This window comes from Myxine glutinosa, chromosome 6 (assembly GCF_964187855.1).
Source record: "Myxine glutinosa chromosome 6, kmMyxGlut1.1, whole genome shotgun sequence".
Taxonomy (NCBI): Eukaryota; Metazoa; Chordata; class Myxini; order Myxiniformes; family Myxinidae; genus Myxine; species Myxine glutinosa.
The window spans coordinates 19,594,018-19,621,562 of record NC_136266.1 but is presented as its reverse complement, the minus strand read 5'-3'; the positions used below and the strand labels follow the sequence as shown (position 1 = coordinate 19,621,562).

The 27,545-nt window shown below is 43.1% G+C and overlaps 1 protein-coding gene across 1 annotated transcript in view; it reads left to right on the top strand.

The window, feature by feature from the left end:
* Positions 1–26,042, top strand: part of LOC137429639 (integrin alpha-6) — a 187,647-nt gene extending 161,605 nt beyond the window's left edge. The window contains exons 18-26 of the mRNA XM_078779666.1: positions 600–674; positions 2,640–2,742; positions 4,361–4,471; positions 4,562–4,687; positions 4,935–5,021; positions 10,748–10,858; positions 15,224–15,322; positions 17,370–17,495; positions 25,784–26,042. Of these exons, the coding sequence (XP_078635792.1) occupies positions 600–674; positions 2,640–2,742; positions 4,361–4,471; positions 4,562–4,687; positions 4,935–5,021; positions 10,748–10,858; positions 15,224–15,322; positions 17,370–17,495; positions 25,784–25,927 (982 nt within the window). The 3' untranslated portion in view covers positions 25,928–26,042. The remainder of the gene's footprint in view (positions 1–599; positions 675–2,639; positions 2,743–4,360; positions 4,472–4,561; positions 4,688–4,934; positions 5,022–10,747; positions 10,859–15,223; positions 15,323–17,369; positions 17,496–25,783) is intronic.
* The last annotated feature ends 1,503 nt before the right edge of the window (positions 26,043–27,545 follow it).

The window sequence follows — 27,545 nt, the reverse complement described above, 5'->3', positions numbered from 1 at the left end:
GGTATAAAACACATGGACACTGCAAGGACTTCCAGGAAAGAAGTTGGAATTTCAAAAAAGTGGATCTGGGGTGAAATTAGCGGGGGTAGAAAAGATCAAGGTTTTGGATGGGGGAAGATAAGAGATGGTGGTGAACAGCTGTTTTAAAGACCTGGAGGGTGGAGTGGGATTGAAGAGAGTGAGGGAGTTTGTTCCAGGGGCGGGAGAAAAGAGGAATGAATGAGTGAAAGTGAGCAGAGAGTCTTGATTTTGGCAGTTTAACCATAAGTGGGTTGCAGGCAGATCTTGTGCGACCTGTAGGAATATTTGGGGGACAGAGCACAGAGTAACAATTTAATAATTTTTTATTTTAATAAAAACTTTATTATTTTATTGCTTAGTGTGCTATCTTTTACCAAGATGAATCCTGAGCTCCAAATCTTCCGACACATACATATACGTATATGGCATAAGATTGGGGCGGTTGGGATTATGCATTTTTGGATGTGCCTTTCTTCTTTACCAAAAATTATTTCTCTCTATATATATATATATATATTCCACAATACTGAGTACTGTTTATATATCCGATTATTATATCTTTGACATTGATTTTATAGGGACAGCGATCAGAAGGATGTGAAGGTGACCAGGTGTTTCCTCCTGCACTACAGTCTGAGGGTCACTTTGGAAGGGTGAGGGGTTGTTTACTTTTTACTTTGTTTTTATTGTGAACAAATACTAGTTACTCAGAACATAGTCTTTCATATAATAGGGCATGCCACCTTTTCATACTGTATCTGGGGTCTGCTTGGGTCTAGCAAAAAACGCAACCGAATGAGGCGTGAGCTGAAAATCTTCTTCTTCTTTTATATGAAGCACATGACTGGACGCAATTATTTGCTGGGAGTGTAGCTGTGCCCATGTAAGTTAAAGCAGGAATTTGGAATTTGGCCAGGGTGCCGGGGGTAGCTCACCTGCTCTTCACGGCAAAATACAACATTGTATCGTAGCCTCCACCAAACTAATGCCAGCAGATAGAAGGCCTAGTTTAATGTCTATCTTTTTTGGGGGGGGGGGGGGGGGTTTAAGTCGAGGCTCGTGTAATCTTCGGGACGGCAATATAAACGGCAAAAAAAAATTCAGTCTTATAAATCCAAAGTAAGATTTCTAAGGGTGATTTCTAGATATTCAAATTCCATGTGGTAGTAACCATGGCGATTCACTCGCCTCTAAGCTGTCTAGCCTCGGTTTAAAACTTGGCCCAGCTATAAACTGTCATCCTGGTGTCTTCCAGGTATGATGATTCATCAATGTGTGTGGCATCCCTCAGGTGGACATTAAAATGGGCGTCCCGTCTACCAGCGTTCGATGGTGGATGTTAAAGATCCCATGGAGTCCTTCGCAAAGAGTCGGCGAGCTATCATTAGCACCCTTAACAAATCCCAAGTTCCTCCCCTGACTACTTAGTCGAACGTCAGGCCTGGCCAACCGGTTCGTGAAAGATTAGAGGCAAAACCTCCCCCTCCAACCTCCAGCTAACCCCACAAGAACATGGGAATAACTGTGGCCATTAAAGAAAGAAGGAGAAACCATGGATATTTTAACTGGAAAAAGTTTAGGTGGAGATTACCAAAGTGAATGTTTAGCTCATTAAATGGAACTCCAGACCTAATTACATCACTACATGTTTACTGCAAGGAATTGTGGGATACAGGGGAGGAAGAGTTTATTTCAATATGGCCGACGTTAGACTTGTTTTGAAGGTGAGATGCGTCAATGATGCTATTTTATGGTGTTCGGTGATTGCCAACAAGCACTCCAATGATCTGCAAAAACTGTTGTAAGCATAAAATACAGAAAAAGTGTGTATGATTTGGCTACCCGACTTCCTTAGCTCACTGATGTTGTTGTTGTTGTTAAAATCAAATCCTTTAATTTCTCAAGTTCTTGGGAAAATAATAATACGGTTATCAAAAGTTATCATAAAAATCACCCATTTAAGAAGTAGTCGTGGATTATAATAGTACGTACAATGACAAGAGGTGACATCTCCTGAGAGGATAAAAAAAGTTTATGAAATATTCATGTTTTTCCCATAATGTGAATGTGTGACGTCATTGAGGGTGAAGTCCTTTGCGATTGGAGATTCACTGTAGGGTGAATTTAGCTATTGATATTGCAGGTAGACATTGCTAAGGTGAGTTTTAGTTTGCCAAATAGGAAGTGGACGTTATCAGGGTCTTTTTAACTTGTCATGTCAATTGGCAGGTGGTGTTATCGGTGTGTAAATGGCAGGTACCCCCCCCCCCCCCCTTTTCCAGGCAATTATCAGTTTTTTGATATGTAGGTAGTATTCCAGCCAATCAGCTCTAAGGAGGTAGTTATTATAATCCACTCTATCCAACCAAATCCCAAGTGGTTGTAGTGTTGCTTTTCCAACATGGAAATCCCAGGTGGTGGATATTCAGGTGGTTATAGCAAGCCAGATACAAGAACAGTACTTATTTGGAGTTTTTGTCGCAAACTAACTTCCTTGAATACAGATATGGTATTACTTCACTGATTTGTTTAGTTTATCTGGCAACTTGCAATCTTTAATGTACACAAAATAAATATAACTCTTGGCAGTTTTCTTCATAACAATGTTTACCCTGCAGGTCCGTTGAACCACCTTATTTGAGCTTTAGTGACTCCAAAGGGCAAGAAGGTGACTCTGTCAAAGAGGAGGATGTGGGAAACTTCATCATTTACACAATAAAGGTAGAACACACCATGTATATAGAAACCTTGGGGATTAATCGATTTTTAAATAAATGGAACATGAAATTTTAGTTTTCCTTCTTAAGTACTTAAATGTAATTAGGAACAGATAAAAAAAAAAAAAAATCCATAAAGAAAAGATCTTTGAGCTGTCGAGCCTGAGTATGAATCCGGGCCGAGTTATAAACGATCATCCAGGTGTTTCGCATGCAGGATGTACCATCCATAGATTTATCTTAAGGAGTTGGTGGGTTCAATCTATCAGCACTGGTTGATGGACATTAAATGTCCCCTGGTGTTGTTCATGTTGAGTAGGCAACTTATCGCTGGCATCCTGAACAAATTACAAATTATTGCCACCTTCAGTCAAACGTCGGGCCTAGCTATCCGAGTCCTGAATGACTTGCACCAAAAATATTCCCCGGCTTAGTCTACTTGATGGCTGGAATTATTGAGCCCATTTAAGAAGTACTCATGGATTATTGTAAAGAAAAGGAAATAAAAAACTCACACAGGATGATGGTTCATATTTATATGGATGCAAAATAATCTTTGTCACCTGACCAATAATTTGCTACTGTACCGGTATGATAACTTATTTTTACAGCGTAGCCCATAGGGCAAGCCATCTAGAACAGTTTGTCCGTCTGTATGTATGTATGTATGTATGTATGTCCCTTCAAACATATACCAATCAGAGCTGAGGATTTGGTCACATGGCAGGGTGATGTGATTTTGTCTGATGTCATTACGGCGGTACGGCGGCTGACTCCGCACACCGCCATTTTGATTCCAATTTCGTTCAGGCCGAACATATCGTCGAACCTGTCATATATCACAATCGCCATGCTCTACCTTGACGTTTTTCATTCAGTGCGAAACACAAACAAACCGATTGTTAAAATGATCATCAAATATCAAAATCACCGGCGTTACGTCCCTTCCAACAAAACGGCACGTACCCAACCCCTGTGGGGTATAATCTAGATTACAGTAGATCTTCCCTCAGTTATGAAAGTAAAACTTACCTCACGGATGTCTGGATTCTCCAAATTTTGAAAGTACTAGTGAAATAACCAAAACAAAATACACTAATACTGTAATCTTCTTGAAAGTTCATATGTCTCTTCCTGATTTATTTGTTTTGATGCAAGAAATCATTATTTTCTGACTATGGCCTTTGGGTCAATTTTTCCTGGTAGAGAGAAGTATGTAAACTGCTGCAAATATCGCAAACCAACATGTTGGGCCAATTCCTAGATTATTTTTGGGTCCTCTAACATCATAGCTAACAATGTGAGCTGAGTATATGAGCACAATAGCACATTTAAATGTCCCATTGTTTATCTATTGGAGCAGGAAAGTCATCTATTCACAATTATATTTGTTGGTGGAGAAAAAGCAATTCATCGCACCTTGAATGTTCCCGTTTATATCGTGTACGACCATTTGGTCTTCTCCGAACTCATTCTCTATCAATTAAAAAATTACAAAAACTCAGGGAAATGTGAACCTCCAAGTATAGAAGCTTCATTATGATTATCTTTCATAATTTTGATCATACCATAGTTCAACATCAGGTATCAATGGTTTCCTGAATTTTGCTCTTCCACCCCAGTGGCAGGGAGTAGAAGACACCCAAGGAATGCTGGACTATCATCATGGCCCTAATCAAATGGAGCTGTCAACACACACTAATTCCTCTCCCATTTTGCAGACTGAGGAACCAGTAAGAGGCAATGGTGTATTTAAATTATGGGTATTAGTATGAAATTATGAAGTACATTGAGAGCAAGCTATATCTTTTTTTCTGCTATAGGTGACTGTGGCCTTGATGTGGCCGAGCCTTACCTGGGAGAGGAAACACCTGATTTACGCTCTGTCCATCAATGGCGGCCTCAACGGAAAGTGTCAAAATCTTGGAATAGATTATCTTAGCAGAGGGGTGAGGAACTTTTTCTTGTAACTTACATAACCCTGTAAACCACACACTAATGAGGATTTCCTATAACTACTTCCTCATGACATTTGATTCATTGGAATTCTTCCTCAATTTGCATTCAACGCTTAATATTTTAACACCGGCCCTCAATCTTCTTGTATTTCTGCCCTCAGTTGGGTGACCTTTCATTCCCATATACATATACCACGTGATTACTGAGGTCACGGTGCTTACTTTGTTTTCACGACAGCTTTCCACTCAGAGTGATGGTCTACAAATAAGCGAACAGAGGTCAAAGGAAGAATATTCAGGCATTGGAACGAAGGAAAATAAAATGGTAACTCACCTGTGTCTATTATATCCATACATACATCTCCATCCTGGCACATGCTTTGTCTGTTGTGTCTTTCCATAACCAACTCCTGTTTTTTTAATTTTTCATACATACAGTCGTGGCCAAAAATATTGGCACCCTTGCACTTTTTTCAGATAATGCACTATTTCTTCCAGAAAATTGTTAAAATTAAAAAATATTTTAGTATCCACATTTGCATTTCTGTGGTTTACAGTGGAACAAAACAAAAAACCTGAAAAATTACTAAATGTTAGCTTATTCCACACAGAAAGCCTAAAATGGCCCGGACAATATTATTGGCACCTTTTAGAAGTTGTTCAAAATAATTATATTTCAAGCAGGTGATTCTCCTTTACTTTGGAATTGAACTCACCTGTGGTGAGTTGCAGGTGCCTGCGATATAAAAATCACTCATTCAACCAGTTTGAATAGATAAAAGGAGACATTCTGCTGTTTTGTGTCATTGTGTGTACCGCAATGAGCATGGAGAGACGAAAGAAAACCAGAGAATTGTCTAAGGAGGTCAGACAAGATTGTAGCCAAGCTTGGACAATCTCAAAGCTACAAGTCCACCTCCAGAGACCTTGATGTTCCTGTGTCCACCGTACCCAATGTTATCAGGAAGTTTAAGGCCCATGGTGCTGTAGCCAACCTCCCTGGACGTGGCCGCAAGAGAAAACTTGATTGAAGATTGCAGCGAAGGATTGTTCGAATGGTGGAGAAAACACCTCGATCAACTGTGAAACAGATTCAAGCTGACCTTCAGACACAAGGTCCGACAGTTTCAACTCATACCATCCGTCACCAACTCAATGAAAGGGGGTTCTATGGTAGGAGACCCAGGTAGACCCCACTGCTGAGAGAGATACACAAGAAAGCCCGACTGGAGTTTGCCAATACACATCTGAACAAGCCAAAATCTTTCGGGGAGAATGTCCTGTGGACAGATGAGACCAAATTGGAGCTTTTTGGTAAAGCACATCATCTCTATGTTCACAGAAAGCAAAATGAAACTTTCAAAGAAAAGAACACCTTCCCTCCAGTCAAACATGGAGTAGGTTCAGTGATGTTTTTGGGTTGCTGTGCTACTTCTGGCACTGGGTGCCTTGAATGTGTGCATGGCATCATGAAATCAGGAGATTACTAAGGCATTTTAGAGCGCAATGTTCAACCCAGTGTCAGAAAGCTGGGTCTCCGTCGAAGGTCATGAGTCTTGCAGCAGGACAATGACCCCAAACACACTTCAAAAAGCACCCAGCAATGGTTCAAGACAAAACGCTGGACTGATCTGAAGTGGCCAGAAATGAGTCCAGATCTAAATCCCATTGAACATCTGTGGGGAGATCTGAAAACAGCAGTTGGGAGAAGGCATCCTTCAAATCTGGGAGAACTGGAGAAGTTTGCACAAGAATAGTGGGCCAAACTGCCAGTAGAGAGGTGGAGGAAGCTCATTCATGGCTGGAGGAAGCGCTTGACTGCAGTTATTTTGTCAAAAGGCCGTGATACCAAATAAGTCGAGGGTGTCAATAATTTTGTCAATGCCATTTCTTTCTATTTTCTGATTTAAAAGGATATATTAAGTTCTGAATCAAAAACAAAGGTTTTGTAATATTAACAGTGAAATAAAGAATTGTCGAGACCAAATACTTTTGTCAATTTCTTACAACTTATTTCAAAAAATTTCTTACAATTTATATTTCCTTCAACTAATTTTTAGAGAAAATTGTGAGTTATTTGAAAAAGGTGTAAGGGTGCCAATATTTTTGGCCATAGCTGTATACTGTTGGAGTGTGAGGGCAATAATCTGGCACAAACCTAACAGGCCAAAAGGCCTTCTAAGTTTATACTTCATTGTATTGTGTTCAAATAATTTCTTACCTCTGCTGGCGTCACGAAAGGTGGACGGAGGTTATGTTTTCACCCCTGTGTGTTTGTCTCTGAGCAGGATGTCTCAAAAAGTTGTGGACGGATTCAGACTGAATTTGGTGGACAGGGTGTGTGACATGGATGAATTGATTATATTTTGGTGAAGATCTGGATCCGGATACTATAATTTTTTGTTTCGAAAGTGATTTGTCACCATAGAAAGATCGGGCCAAAAACGATACACAGCATGATCTCTCAAAAAGTTGTGTATGGATTATGACAAAACCAAGTGTATGGGTTGGGTAGGTGACAAGAACAAGTCAATTAGAGTTTGTTTAAGTTTCGGATGCAGATCCAGGCGATCAGTGGGATATAGAACGTAAACCCTTGGGCCTGGTGGACATATGCTCTCTACCGAGTACTGTTCTAGTTGTGATTGTATCTACACTGAAGATGCTGTCCATGTGTCTATTCTGCCCAGTGTTAGTCAGGACAGGATCAGCAAGATTCAAAAGTGTTTCCTTGAGTAATACGACTATTAATCAGTATAACTCTCTACCAGGTGCGGTCTTAGTGATCCCGGAGTCTTGGGTCTTTAGCCGAGGAATAGGTCCCCACTCCCCCTTTATTCCCACCCAACCCACACTGAGCAAGAATAAGGCAGCCGATTTTCACAATGCATGTATCTTCAATAATGCATGCAGTTTGCGATTTGACTTGTCTCTATTCTCCAATATACACCAAAACAATACAGAAACTAGAACGGCACTCAGTAGAGAGCATACCTCCACCAGGTGAACAGTTTACGTTTTATATCTCAGAGTAGACCAGAAAATCACAATACAGAATCACATTTAATCAAAATCATTCGTCCACAACTTTTTGAGACATCCTGCTATATATACAGTGCATTCAGAAAGTAAGCCTCTCCTCAGTGAAAGACACATGAAAGCCCGCTTGGAGTTTGCAAAAAAGCACCCAAAGGACTCTCAGACTGTGAGAAACAAGATTCTGTGGTCTGATGAAGCCAAGATTGAACTGATTGGCTTCCGTCTGGCCACTCTGCCATAAAGCCCAGATCGGTGGAGGGTTGCAGTGATGGTTGTCCTTCTGGAAGTTTCTCCCATCTCCACACAGGATCTCTGGAGCTCAGCCAGAGTGACCATCGGGTTCTTGGTCACCTCTCTTACCAAGGCCCTTCTCCCCCGATTGCTCAGTTTGACCGGGAGGCCAGCTCGAGGAAGAGTCCTGGTTGTTCCAAACTTCTTCCATTTAAGAATTATGGAGGCCACTGTGCTCTTGGGAACCTTCAATGCAGCAGAAATTTTTTTGTAGGCTTCCCCAGATCTGTGCCTCGACACAATCCTGTCTCTGGGCTCTGCCGGCAGTTCCTTCGACCTCATGGCTTGGTTTTTGCTCTGATATGCATTGTCAGCTGTGAGACCTTATATACGTAGACAGGTGTGTGCCTTTCCAAATCATGTCCAATCAATTGAATTTACCACAGGTGGACTCCAATCAAGGTGTAGATACATCTCAAAGATGATCAAGAGAAATGGGAGGCACCTGAGCTAAATTTCAAGTGTCATAGCAAAGGGTATGAATACTTATGTCAATGTGATATTTCAGTTTTTTTCTTTTTAATAAATTTGCAAAACTTTCTAAAATCCTGTTTTCCCTTTGTCATTATGGGGTATTGAGTGTAGATTGATGAGGGGAAAAATGAATTTAAACGATTCCAGCATAAGGCTGCAACATAACAAAATGTAAAAAAGTGAAGGGGTCTGAATACTTTCTGAATGCACTGTAGTTTTTGGCCCTATCTCCCAATGCTGAAGAATCACTTTAAAAATTCTACTAGCCGGATCCGGGTCCGGATCTTCACCAAAATTGAATCGATTCTTCCTTGTCAAACACACAACTTAAATATTCTCATATCGTTAATCAGTGACACGTTTTATTTTCCCCAGTGTCCGGCCCCCTTCATGATTCACCACCTTACTTCCTGATGATGATTAATTTTAACATACATAACAAATATACAAATAATTTATCAAAATCTCCTTACCTGTTCCACATTGAATGCTTTGGTTCCACGTGTAAACCATTTAAAAATAAGCCGAAGTTGCTCACTAGTCTCATGTACAGTCACGTGAAAAAGTAAGCACACCCCTACATTTATCACTACTTCAAATACCTAAAATTAGAATCAGATGCACCAGCTCAGGTGCAAATGATTAGACCACCGTTAGAGAGGATCTTGGAGGAACCTGTCTTATTTAAACCTCAGACATTTCATTTGGTTTGCTCTTTGTTGTTGAAGTGTGCGGCGTCACCATGCCTAGATCAAAAGAGCTCTCTGAGGCCTTCAGAAAGAAGGTTCTAGATGCCTACGAGTCTGGGAAGGGATTTAAAAAGATCTCCAAACAATTTGAAATCAATCATTGGACTGTCCGGAAGATCATCTACAAGTGGAGAAGATTCCAAACAACTGCCAACATGTTCAGGCCAGGCCGCCCCAGTAAGTTCAGCCCTAGAGCAGACCGCAAGATGCTGAAAGAAGTCTCGAAGAACCCCAGAATGTCATCACGGGACCTACAGGTAGCTCTTGCCACTGTTGATGTCAAAGTGCACGAGTCTACCATTAGAAAGAGGCTGCACAAATTTGATCTACATGGGAGGTGTGCCAGGAGGAAACCTTTGCTGTCCAGAAAGAACATCAGGGCAAGACTAAAGTTTGAAAATGAACACCTAGGCAAAGACCAGCACTTCTGGAACAATGTGCTCTGGACAGATGAGTCAAAGGTAGAGCTATTTGGCCACAGTACCAGAAGACATGTTTGGCGAAAACCAAAGACAGCATTTGACCACAAGAACCTGATACCAACTGTAAAGCATGGTGGTGGAAATATTATGGTTTGGGGCAGCTTTGCTGCATCAGGGCCTGGGCAGCTCACCATCATAGAATCCACTACGAATTCTTCATTGTACCAGAGGGTGCTTGAGGATAATGTGAGGCCATCTGTCGGAGAGTTGAAGCTCAACCGAAGGTGGACCTTGCAATATGACAATGACCCTAAACATACCAGTAAATCCACCAAGGAATGGCTGAAAAGAAAGAAATGGAGGGTTCTGGAATGGCCAAGTCAAAGCCCGGATCTAAATCCCATCGAGATGTTGTGGAGGGATTTGAAACCAGCTGTGCATGCAAGAAACCCCTCAAACATCGCACAGCTGAAAAAATTCTGCATGGACGAGTGGGCAAAATTTCTCCCAGTCGATGTCAGAGACTGGTAGACAGTTATAAGAAACGCCTACTTGAGGTTGTTTCTGTCAAAGGGGGCAATACCACTTATTAGAGCCAAGGGTGTACTTACTTTTTCCACATGCAAAATTTGCATTTATGTTTATTTAAATTATACAATGGACTACAAAATGTAAATGTTTCATGATATTTGTTATATTATATCACCTTTATCTATCAATATTGTTGAAATGAAGATCAAATAGCTGTATGTTGAAATATGTTGAAAAAGTCAAAACTTTACATGGGGTGTGCTTACTTTTTCACGTGACTGCACATGTGTTCATGTCGGGACACTAGATATGAGGAGTAAATTTAACGTATTTAAAAAATTTTTTAACAAGGAAGCAACACCTACCATTTTTAAAGTCTTTGCTATGACTCGGTCTGGGAGCAGATGCTCCATCCATTAAACCAGAGTTTTGTTGCACGAACATCTTATGATTATTGTAATTTTCATGGCTTACATTTTATCCAAACATTGTATGATCCTCATCACCTTTTCTCTTTCTGAAATCCTCATCACTCAAACTCACAGGAATGTCCAAGTGGACATGTCTTATGTGCAAAGGCTATTTGCCAAGTCGATATCAACACGAAAACAAGAATTACTCTGCATGCCCGTCTCTGGAATTCAACCTTTGTGCAGGTTTGTCTAACGTTCTATGTTATCTGTCAATCGGCCCGTGTGAATGTCCACCTGCAATTTGAATAGCGAAAGAAATGTTATCTTTCCTGCTGTCAATCTAAGCATTATGCGATGTTCAAAAGAACAATGTATAATATGAAACCATTCAGGTTACCAACCTACCCAGGTCTATATGGCCTATGTCACCTGTGATTTAAAAAAAAGATTTATCTTCATCATCATGCCCTTAATACACACGACTCAAAATGAAGAAAAAAGTATCAAAAGATTTGCTCAAATGATTTTTTCCCAATTTCCACAATTCTTTGCCATCCTTCTCACTCAAAGGTTCAGAATATCCATTAATTTAGATGCAGGCCTTCAGAAAGTATTCACACCCCCTTGACTTTTTCAGATTTTGTTGTTACAGCCTGAACTTAAAATAGATTAAATTGAGATTTTTTTTGTCATTGATCTACACATAATACCCCACGACGTCAAAGTGGATTTTCTTTTTCTTAAGGAATTTATGCAAATTAATTAAAAATGAAAAGCTGAAATGCCTGTCGTCGATAAGTATTCAACCCCTTTGCTATGACACTTCATATTAAGCTCAGGTGCCTCCAATTTCCTTTGATCATCCTTGAGATGTCTCCACAACTTGATTGGAGTCCACCTGTGGCCAACTCAATTGATTGGACATGACTTAGAAAGAAACACACCTTTCTGTACAAGGTCCCACAGTTGACAGTGCATATCAGAGCAGAAACTCTAAAATGAAGTCCAATGAATTGTCCATAAAACTCCGAGATAGAATTGTGAGGAGGCACAGATCTGGGGAAGGGTACAAAACAACTTCAAGAGTGTTGAAAATTCCCAAGAGCACAGTGAGCTCCATCATTAGGAAATGGAAAGAATATGGAACTACCCAGACTCTTCCTAGAGTTGGCCGTCCCACCAAACTCAGCAACCGGACAAGAAGGACCTTTGTCAGGGGAGTGACTAGGAACCCAATGACCACTCGGACAGAGCGAGATGATATTCATAGAATACTTATCCTGCGCAGTCAAAGTTGGTGCGAGACAACTCTTCTGTTTTTAAAGGTTTTAAAAATTTTTTATCCAATATGGCTGCCAGACCACGTGAGTGATATCATAAATTTATATTCTCTAATATAATTGTTGCGTAGATCACGCCCAATACATTTCAAACTGATAAGACCAAGCGTTGTCCCTGTCAGATTATGACATCACAATTAAGGCACCAATGACGTCATCATTAACAAAAGATATTCCCCCCAGGCGGAGTTCTTTACAATGAGCCATGTTTCAATTCCTTTTACATTGAGCGGTTTCAGAGATATAGAGGTTGCAACGTTTTTCGGTTTTTCCAAAATGGTGCCTGCACCACGTGACCTATGATGTCATAAATATTTTAAAGATATTCTACAGGAGGAGGTGCTCCTATGGTGAAAAATTTAGTGTCCATCAGAACAACAGTTGCAGAGAAAAAAAATTCATACTGATCGGATGAAGCGTTATGCTTATCGAATTATGACGTCAAAACGAAGGCACCGTTGACATCATCATTAACATACCTTATTCCCCATGGGGAGTACTTGACAATGAGCCATGTTTTAATTTTTCCATGGAGCGGTTTCAGAGATATAGAGGTGCGAAGTTTTTCCAAGCTGGCACCTATACCACGTGACCTATAACGTCATAATTAACACTAAAATTCTTCAGGCGGAAGCGCTCCTATGGTAAAATTTCGTGTCAATCGGATTAATAGTTGCCTAAAATATGAATTAAAGAAAATGCAGACATAACATGCACGCACGTACGCAAACGATCGCCTAACCCTGCTTTTCGCTTCGCGAGCACAGACTACTGAGTTCCTTGGCTGAGATGGGAGAAACTGATGGAAGGCTAACAGTCTCTCAAGCGCTTCACAAATCTAGGCTTTATGGGAGTGGCCAGATGGAAGTCAATTGAGAAAAAGACACATAACAGCACACCTGGACTTTGCAAAAAAAACACGTGAAAGACTCTGAGACAAAATATTCTGTGTTCTTATGAGAGCAAGAGGCAAAATATTCTGTGTTCTGATGAGATGAAAATTGAAGTCTTTGGCCAGAATGCAAAGCGCTATGTCTGGAGGAAACCAAGCACAGCTCATCACCCATCTGACACCATTCCTACCGTGAAACATGGTGGTGGCAGCATCATGCTATGGGGATGATTTTCAGCAGCAGGAACTGAGAGACTTTTAAGGAGAAATGGAAATGATGAATGGAGCCAAAGACAGGCAAATCCTTGAGGAGAACCTGCTTCAGAGTGCAAAAGACCTGAGACTGCGGCAAAGATTTACATTCCAACAGGACAATGACCCCAAGCATACAGCCAAAGCAACACTGGAATGGCTTCAGAACAAGAATGTGAAAATCCTTAAGTGACCCTGCCAATGCCTAGACTTGAATCCCATTGAGAATCTGTGGAAAGACTTGAAGATTGCTGTTCACCAACGCTCCCCATCCAACTTGACAGAGATTGAGCAAATCTGCAAGGAAGAATGGGAGAAACTCCCCAAATTCAGATATACAAAGCTAATACAGACATACCCAAAAAGACTTGAAGCTGTAATCGCTGCCAAAGGTGATTCTACGAAGTATTAACTCAGGGGGTTGAATAATTATGTAAATTAGATATTTCTGTATTTCATTTATAATTATTTTGTAAACACTTCTAAATAAAAAATTCCACTTTGACATTCTGGGGTATTACGTGTAGATCAGTGCCAAAAAAGTTAAATTTAATCTATTTTAAATTCAGGCTGTAAAACAACAAAATGTGAAAAAAGTCAAGGGGTGTGAATGCTTTCTAAAGCAATGTATGTATATATTGTCATGTCAGCCTGGCAGTTAACACCACTGGATGACGAATAGCCATAAAGGTCCTTAATTCCGAGGCGCGTAGCCAACCGAAACTGTTGGTTGGTCCGTTGCGCGTGGGACAGAAGTCGGCAGTACGGGGTGGCCAAGTCCAACGCTTCCCGTGCCTGAGCGCCTAATATGGCGCTGAGCCGACGACAGAGACATGCACAGAGCCGTCAAGCAAGCTGTGAAGATGGCCCTCTTTTTGCTCTCTCTCGCCGTCCAAAGGTGCCAAGAGCCCCACAAACCGCCGCCTTATTGCTCCTCCTCACAATCGCAAAAGTTCCACAAAAGCTCTGGAAAGTCTCGTCACAGGCACACACGAGACCAAAAAGCGACCGCCAGGAACAAAAGCCAGTCCGAGAGAGAGTTCACAAGACTCTTCTTCCTCCTTTTCGAACCTTCTCGCTCTCACGTCACTCTCCCCAATCGCCAAGCTCCGTCAAATCGCCCCACGGTCCTGCCTGACCAATGACGCACTTTGGGGCGTGGCCTTTACCCTTACTCGGTTGGTGGGCAGGGTTTAATTGTCGATCGAGAACGTTCGGCTTCTGTCGGCATGGTGTCAGTTATGGTTGGTTAATGGATGGTTATTGTTGTAACGAGCGTGAGGTTTTATGGCCAGCCTTGTTGGAATTGTAAAAACATAGGGAAAACCACAGGGAGCAATCACAGACTGGGGAAAACTAGATTTAATCCCTACCTAGTTAATATATGTAGCTCCACCCCCAGTGTGAAGACACATAACAACTTAAGCTCCAATTTCTCTACTTAATACATTGAGATGTCTCCTACTCATCCACGGTCCATGCTATACTTATACCATCCTATCTTCACTATGGTATTCCATCCTCTACCCCCACAGATGTAACAATATGTTAATTCACACATTGTATCATGTCCACCTTATTTGTTTACTATCAGTGGGTATGGTGATACTTGGCACTGCCTGGCTTGGTGAGCTTTTCCCAATGGTGGTTTCGGGCGGTGCTGGACATTTAAAATCTATGGAGTTATTGGCCTCATGGTGGTTACCTTTTTCCTGTGGGTCGGCGACATCAATGCCTGACCTAACACCCCAATATACACTTTAAAGTGTTTTTTGGTGGCCTCAAAACACGTCAAAGCCCAGGTGTGGTAGCTTAAAACCTTGCCCTGATTCTGAAGTACGTACACCCAAAATTAGGCCCTCCAGGTGATATGGTTTGGCCGTGAAAGAATAACATACAAACACAAAAACAAACACACAAAAACTTGAAAATTCTTTTATAAATTGTCTGAATGACTTTCCCTTGAGCTATGTGGTAGCTGTGAAGTCAACTGATTTGGTGGTGTGGGTGGGGGAGTGGGATTAGGGGGTATGGTAGAGGAGTATCTGCTTGCAGAAACATCTAAGAAATTTGTGATAAAATAAAATTCAGGTGAATGTGATGAACACAATGTATCTCACACAGGACTTTGCTGATTATGACAGAGTGCAGCTGGTGATGTCTGTGAAAGCATACACACACTCACAATCACGCATCACGATTCTGGACTCAGGTGGAGCTAAGGTAAAGATACATATTCACTAATATGTCCATCAATGAGTGATGACAAGTATACATTAAATTTATATTGTTATTGGCTTGAGGGTTATCATTGAAAACCATTATCTTATTGTCATAGTTGTGATAAGACTTTATAACAGCAATGTCAAGTCTTCAATATAGCTCTGAGTGCTGGTGAGTAATTAAGTCAGATGTGAGCAAGGTCGAGACTTTTCACAATGGATGCCTGAGGAAAATCTGCCACATATTCTGGCCTAATAAGATATCCAATAAAGACAAGACGATAATAAGATATCCCAACCTGTGCATTTCAGTTTTTTCTTTTTAATAAACATACAAAACTTTCTAAAATCCTGTTTTCTCTTTGTCATTATGGGGTATTCAGTGTAGATTGATGAGGGAAAAAATGAATTTAAACGATTTCGGCCTAAGGCTGCAACAAAACAAAATGTGGAAAAAGTGAAGGGGTCTGAATACTTTCTGAATGCACTGTATATCAATTCAATTATTTAATCCTGTTCATTAATCAAATAAGTATTTCTACATTTTGAAAAATTATGAGGGTAAGTCAGGTTGCCTGCGATTGGTCGAAACCCACGCTATTTGATAGTTTACTCTGTATATCCGTTGTAGCCGCTCACCTGTACCAACAGGCAATGATAGGAACTCAACACCTCTCGGTCTCATCCACGGATATTTCTCATATTTGCACAAGTCTGATTTACATTAAGGAACACAATTATGGTTAACTAGCAGAAGACATTTTTAAAATTGCACGCTTTCTGAAATGCTGAATTTCTGAAATGCTGTTTAAATGCTGAAAATTATCTTACCAAGAGTAATTGACTTACACATTTCTCCAGGGCAATGGCAGATTAAATGTCCGCGCCTGCAGAAGCGACTCACTGAAAACTCAGCTCATGCGCAAAAGGCCTCATTAGCGCATTCATACATCATTTCTAAAGTCGTGTATTGTTCATGCTCATGTAACAGCTTCTACATTGGATTAGAATTAGATCATGCAGTGGAATTCAAGATATTAATGGAGGAATTAATTAATTAAACGTAAGTGACTTATACACTCCTCTTTGATGGTTTGTACCAGCTATAGAACTACTAGTGGGGCAACTTAGCATAACAATTGTGCATTTTGTGAGGAAAGCACCAAATTTGGCACACTAGTAGAGTATCATATTATGAAAAGATCTGGATATTGGGCCATCTCAGATTCAGAGATTTGATTTTTGCAAGATTTCGATTCGATTGGGATCGAAGAGAACACCTTCTTCGTCTTCTGTACAGTGAAGTTGCCAGCCCTGAATTCTCTGGCTACATCTGGGTGCTTCATTGGGAGTGCAACCATGTCCCTCAGGTGAACAGGGACCCACCTGGCATAGTGTGTGTGGTCTAAGGCATGGAACCATGGGACCAGTTCCGTCAGGGCATCAAGGTACATCGTGAATGAAGCCTGCCGCAGAGAACGCACGTAGACCAGTACCAACATCTCTAGTTCCAGCACAGTTGCCCAGTACTGAAAGTTGGGAATGTCTTCTCCTCTCTGGTGACACCAGTCTTCGAACTCAGGCAGGTCTTCTGCATCATCAGCATATGTCATACAGTGGCGTTCATACGCACGGTGTTGCAGGATGTGCAGTGCCGCTGCAGTGATTTGATGAGCTCTTCTTGTGCGGGTGACGTGGGCAGCTCGCAGGAAGGAGTCGGCCGTCCCTGGCGTTGCAATCTCAGCTTGCAAATCTGAAAAATCTGCAAATCTTGCTAAAATCAAATCTCTGAATCTGAGATGGCCCAACATCCAGATCTTTTCATAATATGATAGTCTACTAGTGTGCCAAATTTGGTGCTTTCCTCACAAAATGCACAATTGTTATGCTATATTTAGCTTAGCTGCCGGACTAACAGGCATATTGAAGTTCCTTTTTAACTTCCTGATCTTGATGTTGATTTTTCTCCATGACTTTGATGTCATTTTTCTCAATGACCTTGATGTTATTTTTCTCCATGACCTTGATGTTATTTTTCTCCACTCTAGATTCGTCTATGGGCTAATCCTGATCCAACCGTATTGCAAAAGTTTCAGATTCCCTTGTGGATTATACTGATTTCTGTGCTCGCTGGTGTTATTATTCTGGCTCTGCTCATGTTCATGATGTACAAGGTACCTTCTAATGAACTGAACTTCTCCCATTCACCTTTTGCCCCGAACCCCAAGTCTATTTTTATTATACTCTCCATGTCATGCCTTTGTTTCTGTCCATGCAAAATGCGCTAATTCAATTTAACATTTGGATTTATTACGCAAACAAAAATGGCAGAACGTTTGATATGATTTGCCTCAAATGTCCATTCCTTCTCTTCCCCACACTCCGCATTCCTCCCAGACACACACACCGAATTTCCTTTCTTTTCTTCATTTTCTTCCCCAATCGTTTTTGTATCTAACCCTTCCTCTCACCCCATTCATTCCCAACCTGTGCATTTGTCAAATTTGGAATGCATCTTTGTTCTTACTATTTCTCATACAAGCCTGAAAATGTTTTTTGTAACTTTATTGCATCATTTGCCAAAAATAACACTGTGGGCCATGTGAATAATTCTGGAATCTCCAAAATGGAGACATATATGTATGTACAGAGTGGCCACAAAGTCCCTATGCATGCAGTTAGAATTTAGTTAGAATTTATCTGCATGCTCCACTCCATTCTCCGCACAAATTTGAATTTTTCTCCATGTTCTCCTGGACTGAATTAACCTCTGAAAATGCTTATAACCTCTTCTATGTTGAGGTTTTGAGGTCATAAAAGCAGCCCCTGACTTAATGGCTTCAATCCAAGATCCTTTTTTTATTATTATTATTTTTTGGACTGTTGAGCGAAGAATGCGTAACTCAGATCTCTTTCGAGATGATTTCAGTGGTGCTCTCGAGCAGGACGCTTCAATAATGTCCACATGGCGTTGACGTGATGCTGGATGACCAGAAAGCTTTAAATCAAGGACGCTTCCTGTTGAAAAAGTCTTCTTCTCCCATGCCCACATCATGTCACGCATAGGAGCTGGCTTATCAAACCTCTGCGAAAATCTTGTCATTATGTCTTCAAAACTTGCTCCTTCTCGTGCATGGTCGTGAACCCAAACACCTCAGTCTCTCTTCTATCGTGTACTCACTGGTGTCCATAATGCTGAAGCCGTACCTGGAAAACAAATAAAACTAATAAGTAACAGAGGACACACTATTATGCATCGGGCCTTTGTGGCCACTCTGTATATTTGACAGAGGAGCATTACAATTGAGTCCCAAGTTACTAGCCGATATCAAGTCGTCCATGCCATAGGACCAAGAGTTGAAAGAATTAACCATTAAACACATTCAAATTTAGTGTTTTTGAAAATGGCACAATTTTTAAATGTTTATTGGTGTGGCCAGGTGCGTTACGCCATCTAACATTGTCACAGCAACGCACACGATCGCACCTCCTGTCTGCAAACCCTGTAGTCCGTGGGCTGAGTAGGGTTTACATGCACCCCCCCCCCCCCCCACAACTTAACTTCCCGGGTATGTCCATGTACCCCCCACCTTAGGGGTTAGGAAAAACCATGTTAACAGAAAAAAAACTCATTCCCTCATAGTTTGACCTCTGGTGACCTCATTAGTGACCTCATTTGCATATAACACATCATTGTAAAGAGTGTCCCAGGACAAACATTTTGAGGGGTCATATGCAACCATAGGATGACGAGGTAAAAGGTTATGGCCATTTGAATTTCGCCTACCCCTAATTTTCGGAAATCACTGACACAGGGGGGGTAACATCAAAATATGCGTGGGAGGTACCTTGGGAATGAGTTTTTTTTCTGTTAACATGGTTTTTCCTAACCCCTAGGGTGGGGGGCACATGGACATACCCGGGAAGTTAAGTTGTGGGGGCGGTGCATGTAAACCCTACTCAGCTCACGGACTACTGGCTAAATCACCTGAGTTCATCCCCACCGTACAAACAAACATGAAGCTCACTCTGTTCAATACCCGGTCCCTCAACAACAAAAGCCTCATCCTGAACGACTACATTCTGTATAAACTTCCGTAAGCTAAACGCTCTTTCACCTACCTCATTCTCATCCACCCTCTCTGAAAAAATGTCCACTTCTCCCTTCGTTGACCTCCACACCCCTTCTGACCTCACTGACTACTACAACCACACTCTCTCCTCCTGCCTTGACCAGCTTGCGCCTATAAAAACCAAAACAGTTTCTTTCACCCATTCTGCTCCCTGGTTTACCCCTGAACTCCGCCTGATGAAAACTCGTGCTCGCCAACTTGAAAGACACCGCAATAAAAAAGGTCTCACAATTCACTTCCAAGCCTACAAGGACCACCTACAGCACTACAAAGATGCCCTCTCCCACGCCCGCTCCGCCTACTACTCTCAAATTATCCACTCTGGCTCTGGAAACCCAAAAGCACTCTTCTCTACGTGTGATAATGCCTTGGTGCTGGGGTGGGGATGTTGATGGTCATAGTGATGGCTAAGTGGTCAGAGAGGGTGAGGTCGGAGCCAGAGAGATGGTGCAAAACTAATCCAGTAGAGCAGACAAGGTCCAGAATGTGCCCACGGTTATGGGTAGGAAAGTTGACATGTTGAGTGAGGTTAAAGCAGGTGAGTAAATCAGTGAAGTCAGTGGTTATTGTGGAGTCAGTGGAGTCCATGTGGATATTGAAATCACCGAGGAGGAGGATTGAGGGGGAGAGGGAACAGAGCTGGGTCAGAAAGAAGGAGAAGTCAGACAGGAATGATGGGTGTGGTTTGGGAGGGCAGTAGACGACAGCCATGACTGACTGCGTGTGACCAGAGAGTTTAAAAGCCAGGTGTTCAAATGATGGAGCAGATGAGATGGAGATGAGGCTGGTGTTGATGTCCTGTCGGTGTATTACAGCAATTCCACCACCTCGGCCCTCCGAGCGTGGTTTATTGATGTATGAATATCCATTGGGTGCAGTGAGGTTGAGTGAGAAGTAGTCCAGAGGTTGTTGCCAGGTTTCAGTAAGACCGAGAAAGTCCAGTTTATCCCTGAACACCACCACCCAGTCATTCACAGTAGAAAACTGCATCTCCTTCCTTTCATTCTTCCAAAGCAAAATTGACAACATCTTCAACAGCTTAACCACCACCGCACCCGCTCCCCCTCAAACCACCTGCCCCCCCCCCCTTATCCTGCCAACCCCTGTCTCAGTTCTCCCCAATCTCCCCTACTGACCTCTCTGAACTCCTCATAGGAATGAAAACTGCCACCTGCACTCTTGACCCCATCCCCTCCAGCTTTGTCAAGGCCTCCCTTCCTGCTCTCTCTCCACTTATCACAGCAACAATAAACTCCTCCCTGTCTACAGGCATCGTCCCACCATCCCTCAAAATTGCTGTTGTTACCCCCATTCTGAAAAAACCTGGACTAAACCCTGACACCCTAAACAACTTCAGACCCATCTCCAACCTACCCTTTCTGTCAAAAGTTTTGGAACGCGCTGTAGCCACTCAACTCAAACATCATCTCTCTGCCAATAACCTGTATGAAACATTCCAATCCGGATTCTGCTCCAACCACAGTACTGAAACTGCTCTCCTCAAAATCACCAACGACCTTCTCCTCTCCTCTGACGCCGGCAACCTCAACATTCTCATCCTCCTCGACCTCAGCGCCGCCTTTGACACCATCAATCACACCATCCTCCTCACCCGACTTGAAACCACCTTTAACATTACCGGCACTGCCCTCCCTTGGATATACCTCTCTGACAGACGCCAGTTCATCTCCATCAATAACTGCAAATCCCCCACTGCTCCCCTCCCCCAAGGTGTCCCCCAAGGTTCAGTTCTTGGCCCCCTCCTCTTCATCCTGTACCTGTCCCCTGTTGGTCACTTAATCCGCCGTCATGGTCTCCAATTCCACTGCTTCGCCGATGGCATCCAGCTTTTCATCTCCACCAAGTCCATCTCCACCGCCACCCACTCTATCCTGACAAACTGCATCACTGAAATAAAATCCTGGCTTCAAATCAACTTCCTCAAACTTAACTATGATAAATCTGAAATAATCATCATTGGCCCAAAAACGCTCACAAAATCCACCCATAACTTTGCCCTCAACATCGACGGTTTCCCAGTATCCACCTCCCCTCACATCCGGAATCTTGGCATCATCTTTGACCAAACACTCTCCTTCGACAAATACACTAAACAGATCACAAAGACAGCCTTCTTTCACCTGGAAAACATCGCCCGTCTCCGTCCATCCCTCTCCTCCACGGCTGCAGAAACCCTCATCCACGCCTTCATCACCTCCCGTCTGGACTACTGCAACAGCCTCCTCTATGGTTCACCCTCAATAATCACCAATAAACTCCAATACATTCAGAACTCCGCTGCCCGTCTACTCACCCATTCCCGGACCCATGACCACATCACCCCCGTCCTTTATAAGCTTCACTGGCTCCCCATCCCCCAGAGAATCCAGTAGAAAATCCTCCTCTTGACCTACAAAGCCCTCCATAACCTGGCCCCATCCTACCTGACTGACCTCCTCTCCAGACACACTCCCACCCGCAACCTCCGCTCTGCTCTGCTGGTGCTCCTGCCTCACACCTTGCTCGGCTTCACGCTGTTGAGGCCAAAGCTTTCAGAATCATTGGAATCTCCTGCGATGTAGTCAACGCCGAGGGCCATTCACTCACTCACCGCAGGCAGGTTGGTGGTCTTTCTGTCTTCTACCGACTCCTCTCCGGCCTTGCTCCCCCAGCTCTCTCTGTGCTCTGTCCCCCCAATATTCCTTCAGGTCGCACAAGATCTGCCTGCAACCCTCTTATGGTTAAACTGCCAAAGTCTAGGCTCTCTGCTCACCTCCACTCTTTCATTCCCCTTTTCTCCCGCCTCTGGAACAAACTCCCCCACTCCCTTCAATCCCACTCCTCCCTCCAGGTCTTTAAAACAGCTGTTCACCACCATCTCTTATCTTCCCCCATCGAAAACCTTGATCTTTTCTACCCCCGGTAATTCACCCCAGAGTCCTTGCAGTGTTCATATGTTTTAATCCTCTCCCACCTCCCCCCAAGTCCTCCCGATGTCCCTGCTCTCAAATGTTGTGTTTGTGTCCTTCCCCTTCTTCCCCCTCTCTTTTGTGTCCTCCCCCCTCTCTCCCCATCTTGTCTGCCGCTCCCCTTGTTTTTTGTGTTTTGTGTGTCGGTTTGTCTTTTTGTGTGATTAATGTTTGCTCTTTCACGAGCCTCGATCTTGTATACAAAAAAAAAAAAAAAAAAACCTCCTGACCCCCCCCCCCCCCCCATCCGGACCAAATTCAGATCCTGGGGGGACAGGGCCTTCTCCATCGCTGCTCCCACCCTCTGGAACTCACTACCTCACACCATCAGAGACTCCTCCTCACTCACCACATTCAAAACATCACTCAAGACCCACCTGTTCAACACTGCATTCAACATTTAACCCACAGCATTTAACCCCTGACTATCTCTTCTCCTTCTCCTTCCTTTTGCTTTGATTAATTATTTACCTATTGATTTTTGTCTTTTTGCACTTGTTTTTTGTACTCTGTCAAAGCGCCTTTGGGCTTCTTGAAAAGCGCTATATAAAATAAATGTATTATTATTATTATTATTAACGTTGCGCTATCTCCTTTATTTTCGATCATCTGGCTAAATAAAAGTGACCATAAACAGATATTTGGTACTACAGAACTTTAATATACAAGAAAACAAACACAACATAACGAAAATAACACCGAAGCTTTTCGTGCTGTACTCTTCAAGGCGATTCACAGCAAAGAGACTAGAGACTGGAAGAGATGAGAACTAGTGCATTTATAAGCACTAGGGCATGCCCGTACTATATATAAGCTAGGACGTGCCCGTACGTGGGTGCCCGTTCCTTGCCAAAAAAAAAAAAAAAAAAAAAATTTGTGTAGGGGTGTGTGTGTGTAAACATCCTAGGGCGTGCCCGTACGTGGGTGCAAAAAAACATGCGTGCAAACAACAACAACAAAAAAAAACTTTGAAACCATGTGGCAGTAACGACCACAGAACCCCCCCCCCTCTATTTACATGAATGGTTTGGTCCATTCGCAACGACCACAGAACCCCCCCCTCTATTTACATGCAATGGTTTGGTCCATTCGCAACGCCAAAGCGAACGGCGAACGGCTAAATCGCCATAGCTCGGTAAGTACTTGTCCGATTAATTTCAAACCTTGAAAAGGCACATCCTCGGGTCCCCAGCAATATACCTGGCAAGTTTAAAGTATATCGGACCCGTGGTTGTCGAGAAACAGCGGTCACAGACAAACAAACAAACGTACAAACGTACAAACGTACAAACAAACACACAGAGATTACTGGAATTATAGATAGATGTCTAAGTAACCGCAACACCGATTGGTTCTTCAGTCATGACGTCATTGGTGTTCTGAACGCCCATTGGTTGACTCAGTCACCACTGTCCCTGGCTCCGATTGGCTGGAGCGGAGTTGTCAGCGATGACGCACCATTTGCATCATTACCTTGGACAGCGGTTGAAAGAAATACCTTTAATCTTTCCGTGTCTTTCCGTACAACCCAAAGGTTGGCTGATCATATCAAACATCATGTCCCCCTGGCGATTCGAGCAAAGAACTTGGGAGTGAGGACTCAACCGGTACGAGCATGCAAGAACGTTCAAAGACCATCGACCATTTCTTCTTCTTCTTCTGCCATTGCACAGCACTTGGATGCCAACCCCGATTGTACAGACTAGTACAATGCAAATATGTTCAAGATATTGAGCCGAGGTCAGAGTACGTTAGAAGCAACCTTCATCCATTACATGGACCCTACATTGTGTCGTCAAAAGGAATTTGTACATTTTCTCTCATTCTCTTTCAACACGGAAAGATTAAAGGTATTTCCCCGACCGCTGTTTAAGGTAATGATGCAAATGGTGCTTCATTGCTGACAACTCCGCTCCAGCCAATCAGAGCCAGGGACATTGGTGACTGAGTCAACCAATTGGCGTTCAAAACACCAATGACGTCATGACTGAAGAACCAATCGGTGTCGCGGTTACTTAGACATGCTTATAAATGCACTCGTTCTCATCTCTTCCGGTCTCCTTGCTGTGAATCTCCTTGAAGACTACAGCACGAAAACCTTTGGTGTTATTGTCATTGTTTTCTTGTAAATAAAAGTAACCATTTGTTTTTCTCGGTAAAATATTCAGGTAAATGACATGGACAAACAATAATTTTGTCCTTGTGTGCATTTTATTATATACTGTTTCAGGCCATTTGTCTGAAGCATTCCATGATGCTTTGGTCAATTGGACCGTACTGTATGTTCCGTACTCTGCAACACGTACGAGGTGCACCACCTTCAACTTGTATAATACTAATAGATTTGTTAATACTTAATTTATTTACTTTTCAACACTTGTACTGTGAGCTAAAAAGGCTGCTGTGATTTCCCTTTATTTATGAGCTCATTGGTGTTGTCCCTGGTGTTGGGCTAGCGGCTAGGGTGCCGGCTTAGGATAACCTAGGATCCTGGGTTCGTAATCCCGGTCAATCGCTGAATTAACGCCAGGGGGGTTGAACTCAGCCTGTCATCCTTCCGAGGTCGGCAAATTGAGTACCAGTTCACTGGTAATTCCCTCCTTGTCGTTAAAGGCAGCAAAAAGGGTTGGCGTCAGGAAGGGCATCCGGCCGTAAAACATTGCTTCAAAAAGGGGACCGAAAAACAACAACAACCACGGTCCCCGAAAAAGGCCAACCCCCGCTTGCGGGGAAAAATGGCCTCTAAAGGTGTTTTTTTTTTTTTTTATGAGCTCATTGCTACTCTAATTTAGGATCTTCATTAAATAAAGTTCCTTAAAAAGTTATAAAAGAGAGAAAAGTTGGAGTGGGGGTTCCCGAGGTTGTTTGCCTCGGGGCTCGTGCTGGCTCTCGACACCCCTGGATGTGGCAGTCTCCGGGAAATAAGAGTGGCAAAAATTGACAGAAAGAACAGCATAACAATCACAACAAGAGGAACAGACTTCCAGCTTGGCAATGTAATTATGGCACATTATAATAATTATTCTATCAATTTGCATGCGTTTCGAAAGACAAAAACGATCACAATATTATATTTGGTCTATTCTCCGATACCAATTGCTATACTTATAATGAATCGGAAATAATTTGTGCCAACCATGACGATAAATGATGGCTCTGACGAGACACTCACATGACCTTTGTCTTCTCCATTATGACCCAATGACAATCTCCACATGTATTGTTTGTTGCAATCTCCAAAACATTTGTTCGTGTTCCATTGCTTGATTGGTATGTTATAAAGGAAGCAATTTTGATGCTTGTAAAATAAACTTTTTAATGAATGGGTTGATTGACAGATTATTCTGCTTGTTCCCACAGTGTAATTTCTTCAAGCGGTCACATTATTATGAGCAGATGCACCGGGCGACGCACATCCCAGAAGACCAGCGTGAGGCTACGAGAGCAGCGGAGCAGGCAGAGGAGCTGCATTGTCTGCAGCCTGAACTTTATCAATCGTTATAAAATGAAAACAAGTGGAAAAATTTGCTATAGGAATTTAAAAGTGGTTTTGCACGTAGAGATAGCTACATCTAAAATGCTTATATTTGGAGAAATACAGTCAGACTTCCCAGCAGACTTCAACTCATTTATTCTACAACTATTGGGGACGCCTCATCATGCTGGTCGTACCCCTCCCAACGCAAGTCGGTAGCCAAAAATGCCCCATTCTTCCCTGCCGCCCGGATTTGTCAGGCAGCGCGGTCATGGTCAGATGGCAATCAGTCTCGATGGGCCGGCCCTTTCCCTCTTGTTTATGTTCTTCTCTTTCTCTCTCTCTCTCTCTGTCTCTCTCTCTGTCTCTCTCTCTGTGTCTGTCTGTCTCTCTGTCTGTCTGTTTCTCCCCCTCTATCCCTCCCTCTCCCTCTATGTCTCTCTCTCCCTCTCTCCCTCTCTGTCTCTCTCTCTCTCTCCCTCTCCCCCTCTGTCTCTCCCCCTCTGTCTCTCCCCTTCTGTCTCTCCCCTTCTGTCTCTCCCCCTCTGTCTCTCCCCCTCTGTCTCTCCCCCTCTGTCTCTCCCCCTCTGTCTCTCCCCCTCTGTCTCTCCCCCTCTGTCTCTCCCCCTCTGTCTCTCCCCCTCTGTCTCTCCCCCTCTGTCTCTCCCCCTCTGTCTCTCCCCCTCTGTCTCTCCCCCTCTGTCTCTCCCCCTCTGTCTCTCCCCTCTGTCTCTCCCCTCTGTCTCTCCCCCTCTTTCTCTCCCCCTCTGTCTCTCCCCCTCTGTCTCTCCCCCTCTGTCTCTCCCCCTCTTTCTCTCCCCCTCTGTCTCTCCCCGTCTGTCTCTCCCCCTCTTTCTCTCCCCCTCTGTCTCTCCCCCTCTTTCTCTCCCCCTCTGTCTCTCCCCCTCTGTCTCTCCCCCTCTTTCTCTCCCCCTCTGTCTCTCCCCCTCTGTCTCTCCCCCTCTTTCTCTCCCCCTCTGTCTCTCCCCCTCTTTCTCTCCCCCTCTGTCTCTCCCCCTCTTTCTCTCCCCCTCTTTCTCTCCCCCTCTGTCTCTCCCCCTCTTTCTCTCCCCCTCTGTCTCTCCCCCTCTGTCTCTCCCCCTCTGTCTCTCCCCCTCTGTCTCTCCCCCTCTGTCTCTCCCCCTCTGTCTCTCCCCCTCTCTCTCCCTCCCACTCTTTCTCTCTCTCTCTGTCTCTCCCTCTAACCCCCTCACACTCTCTTTCTAACTCCCTCTCTCTCTTTAACTCTGTCGTGAAGGAGGGGGTACACCATCCTGGATGTGGGGGATCTCTGGGTCGCTCTTGGGAGATCGATCGGCTGTCTCCATGCCGTAGGCTTCTTCGAGAGAACTGTCCGGGATTCTACAACAACAACAACAACAAGAACAACTCATTTATTCTACTTTGAAGATAAGGCCTAATGCCGAATACAATTCAGCTGGGGCTTTCCTATATTAATGGGAAACCGTGTCTGGTAAAAAGTTTTGTCCTTACTAGCAACACCAAATTTTCCTAAGGGAAGTTTTCCATTGACCAAGAGATGGACAGCATTTTCTCGATAGACCAATTCTCTGCAACAACAGTTTACCATTAATTTATGAAAACAATTTGTGCCTGAAATCAATCATAAGTTGCAGTCGTTGTGCA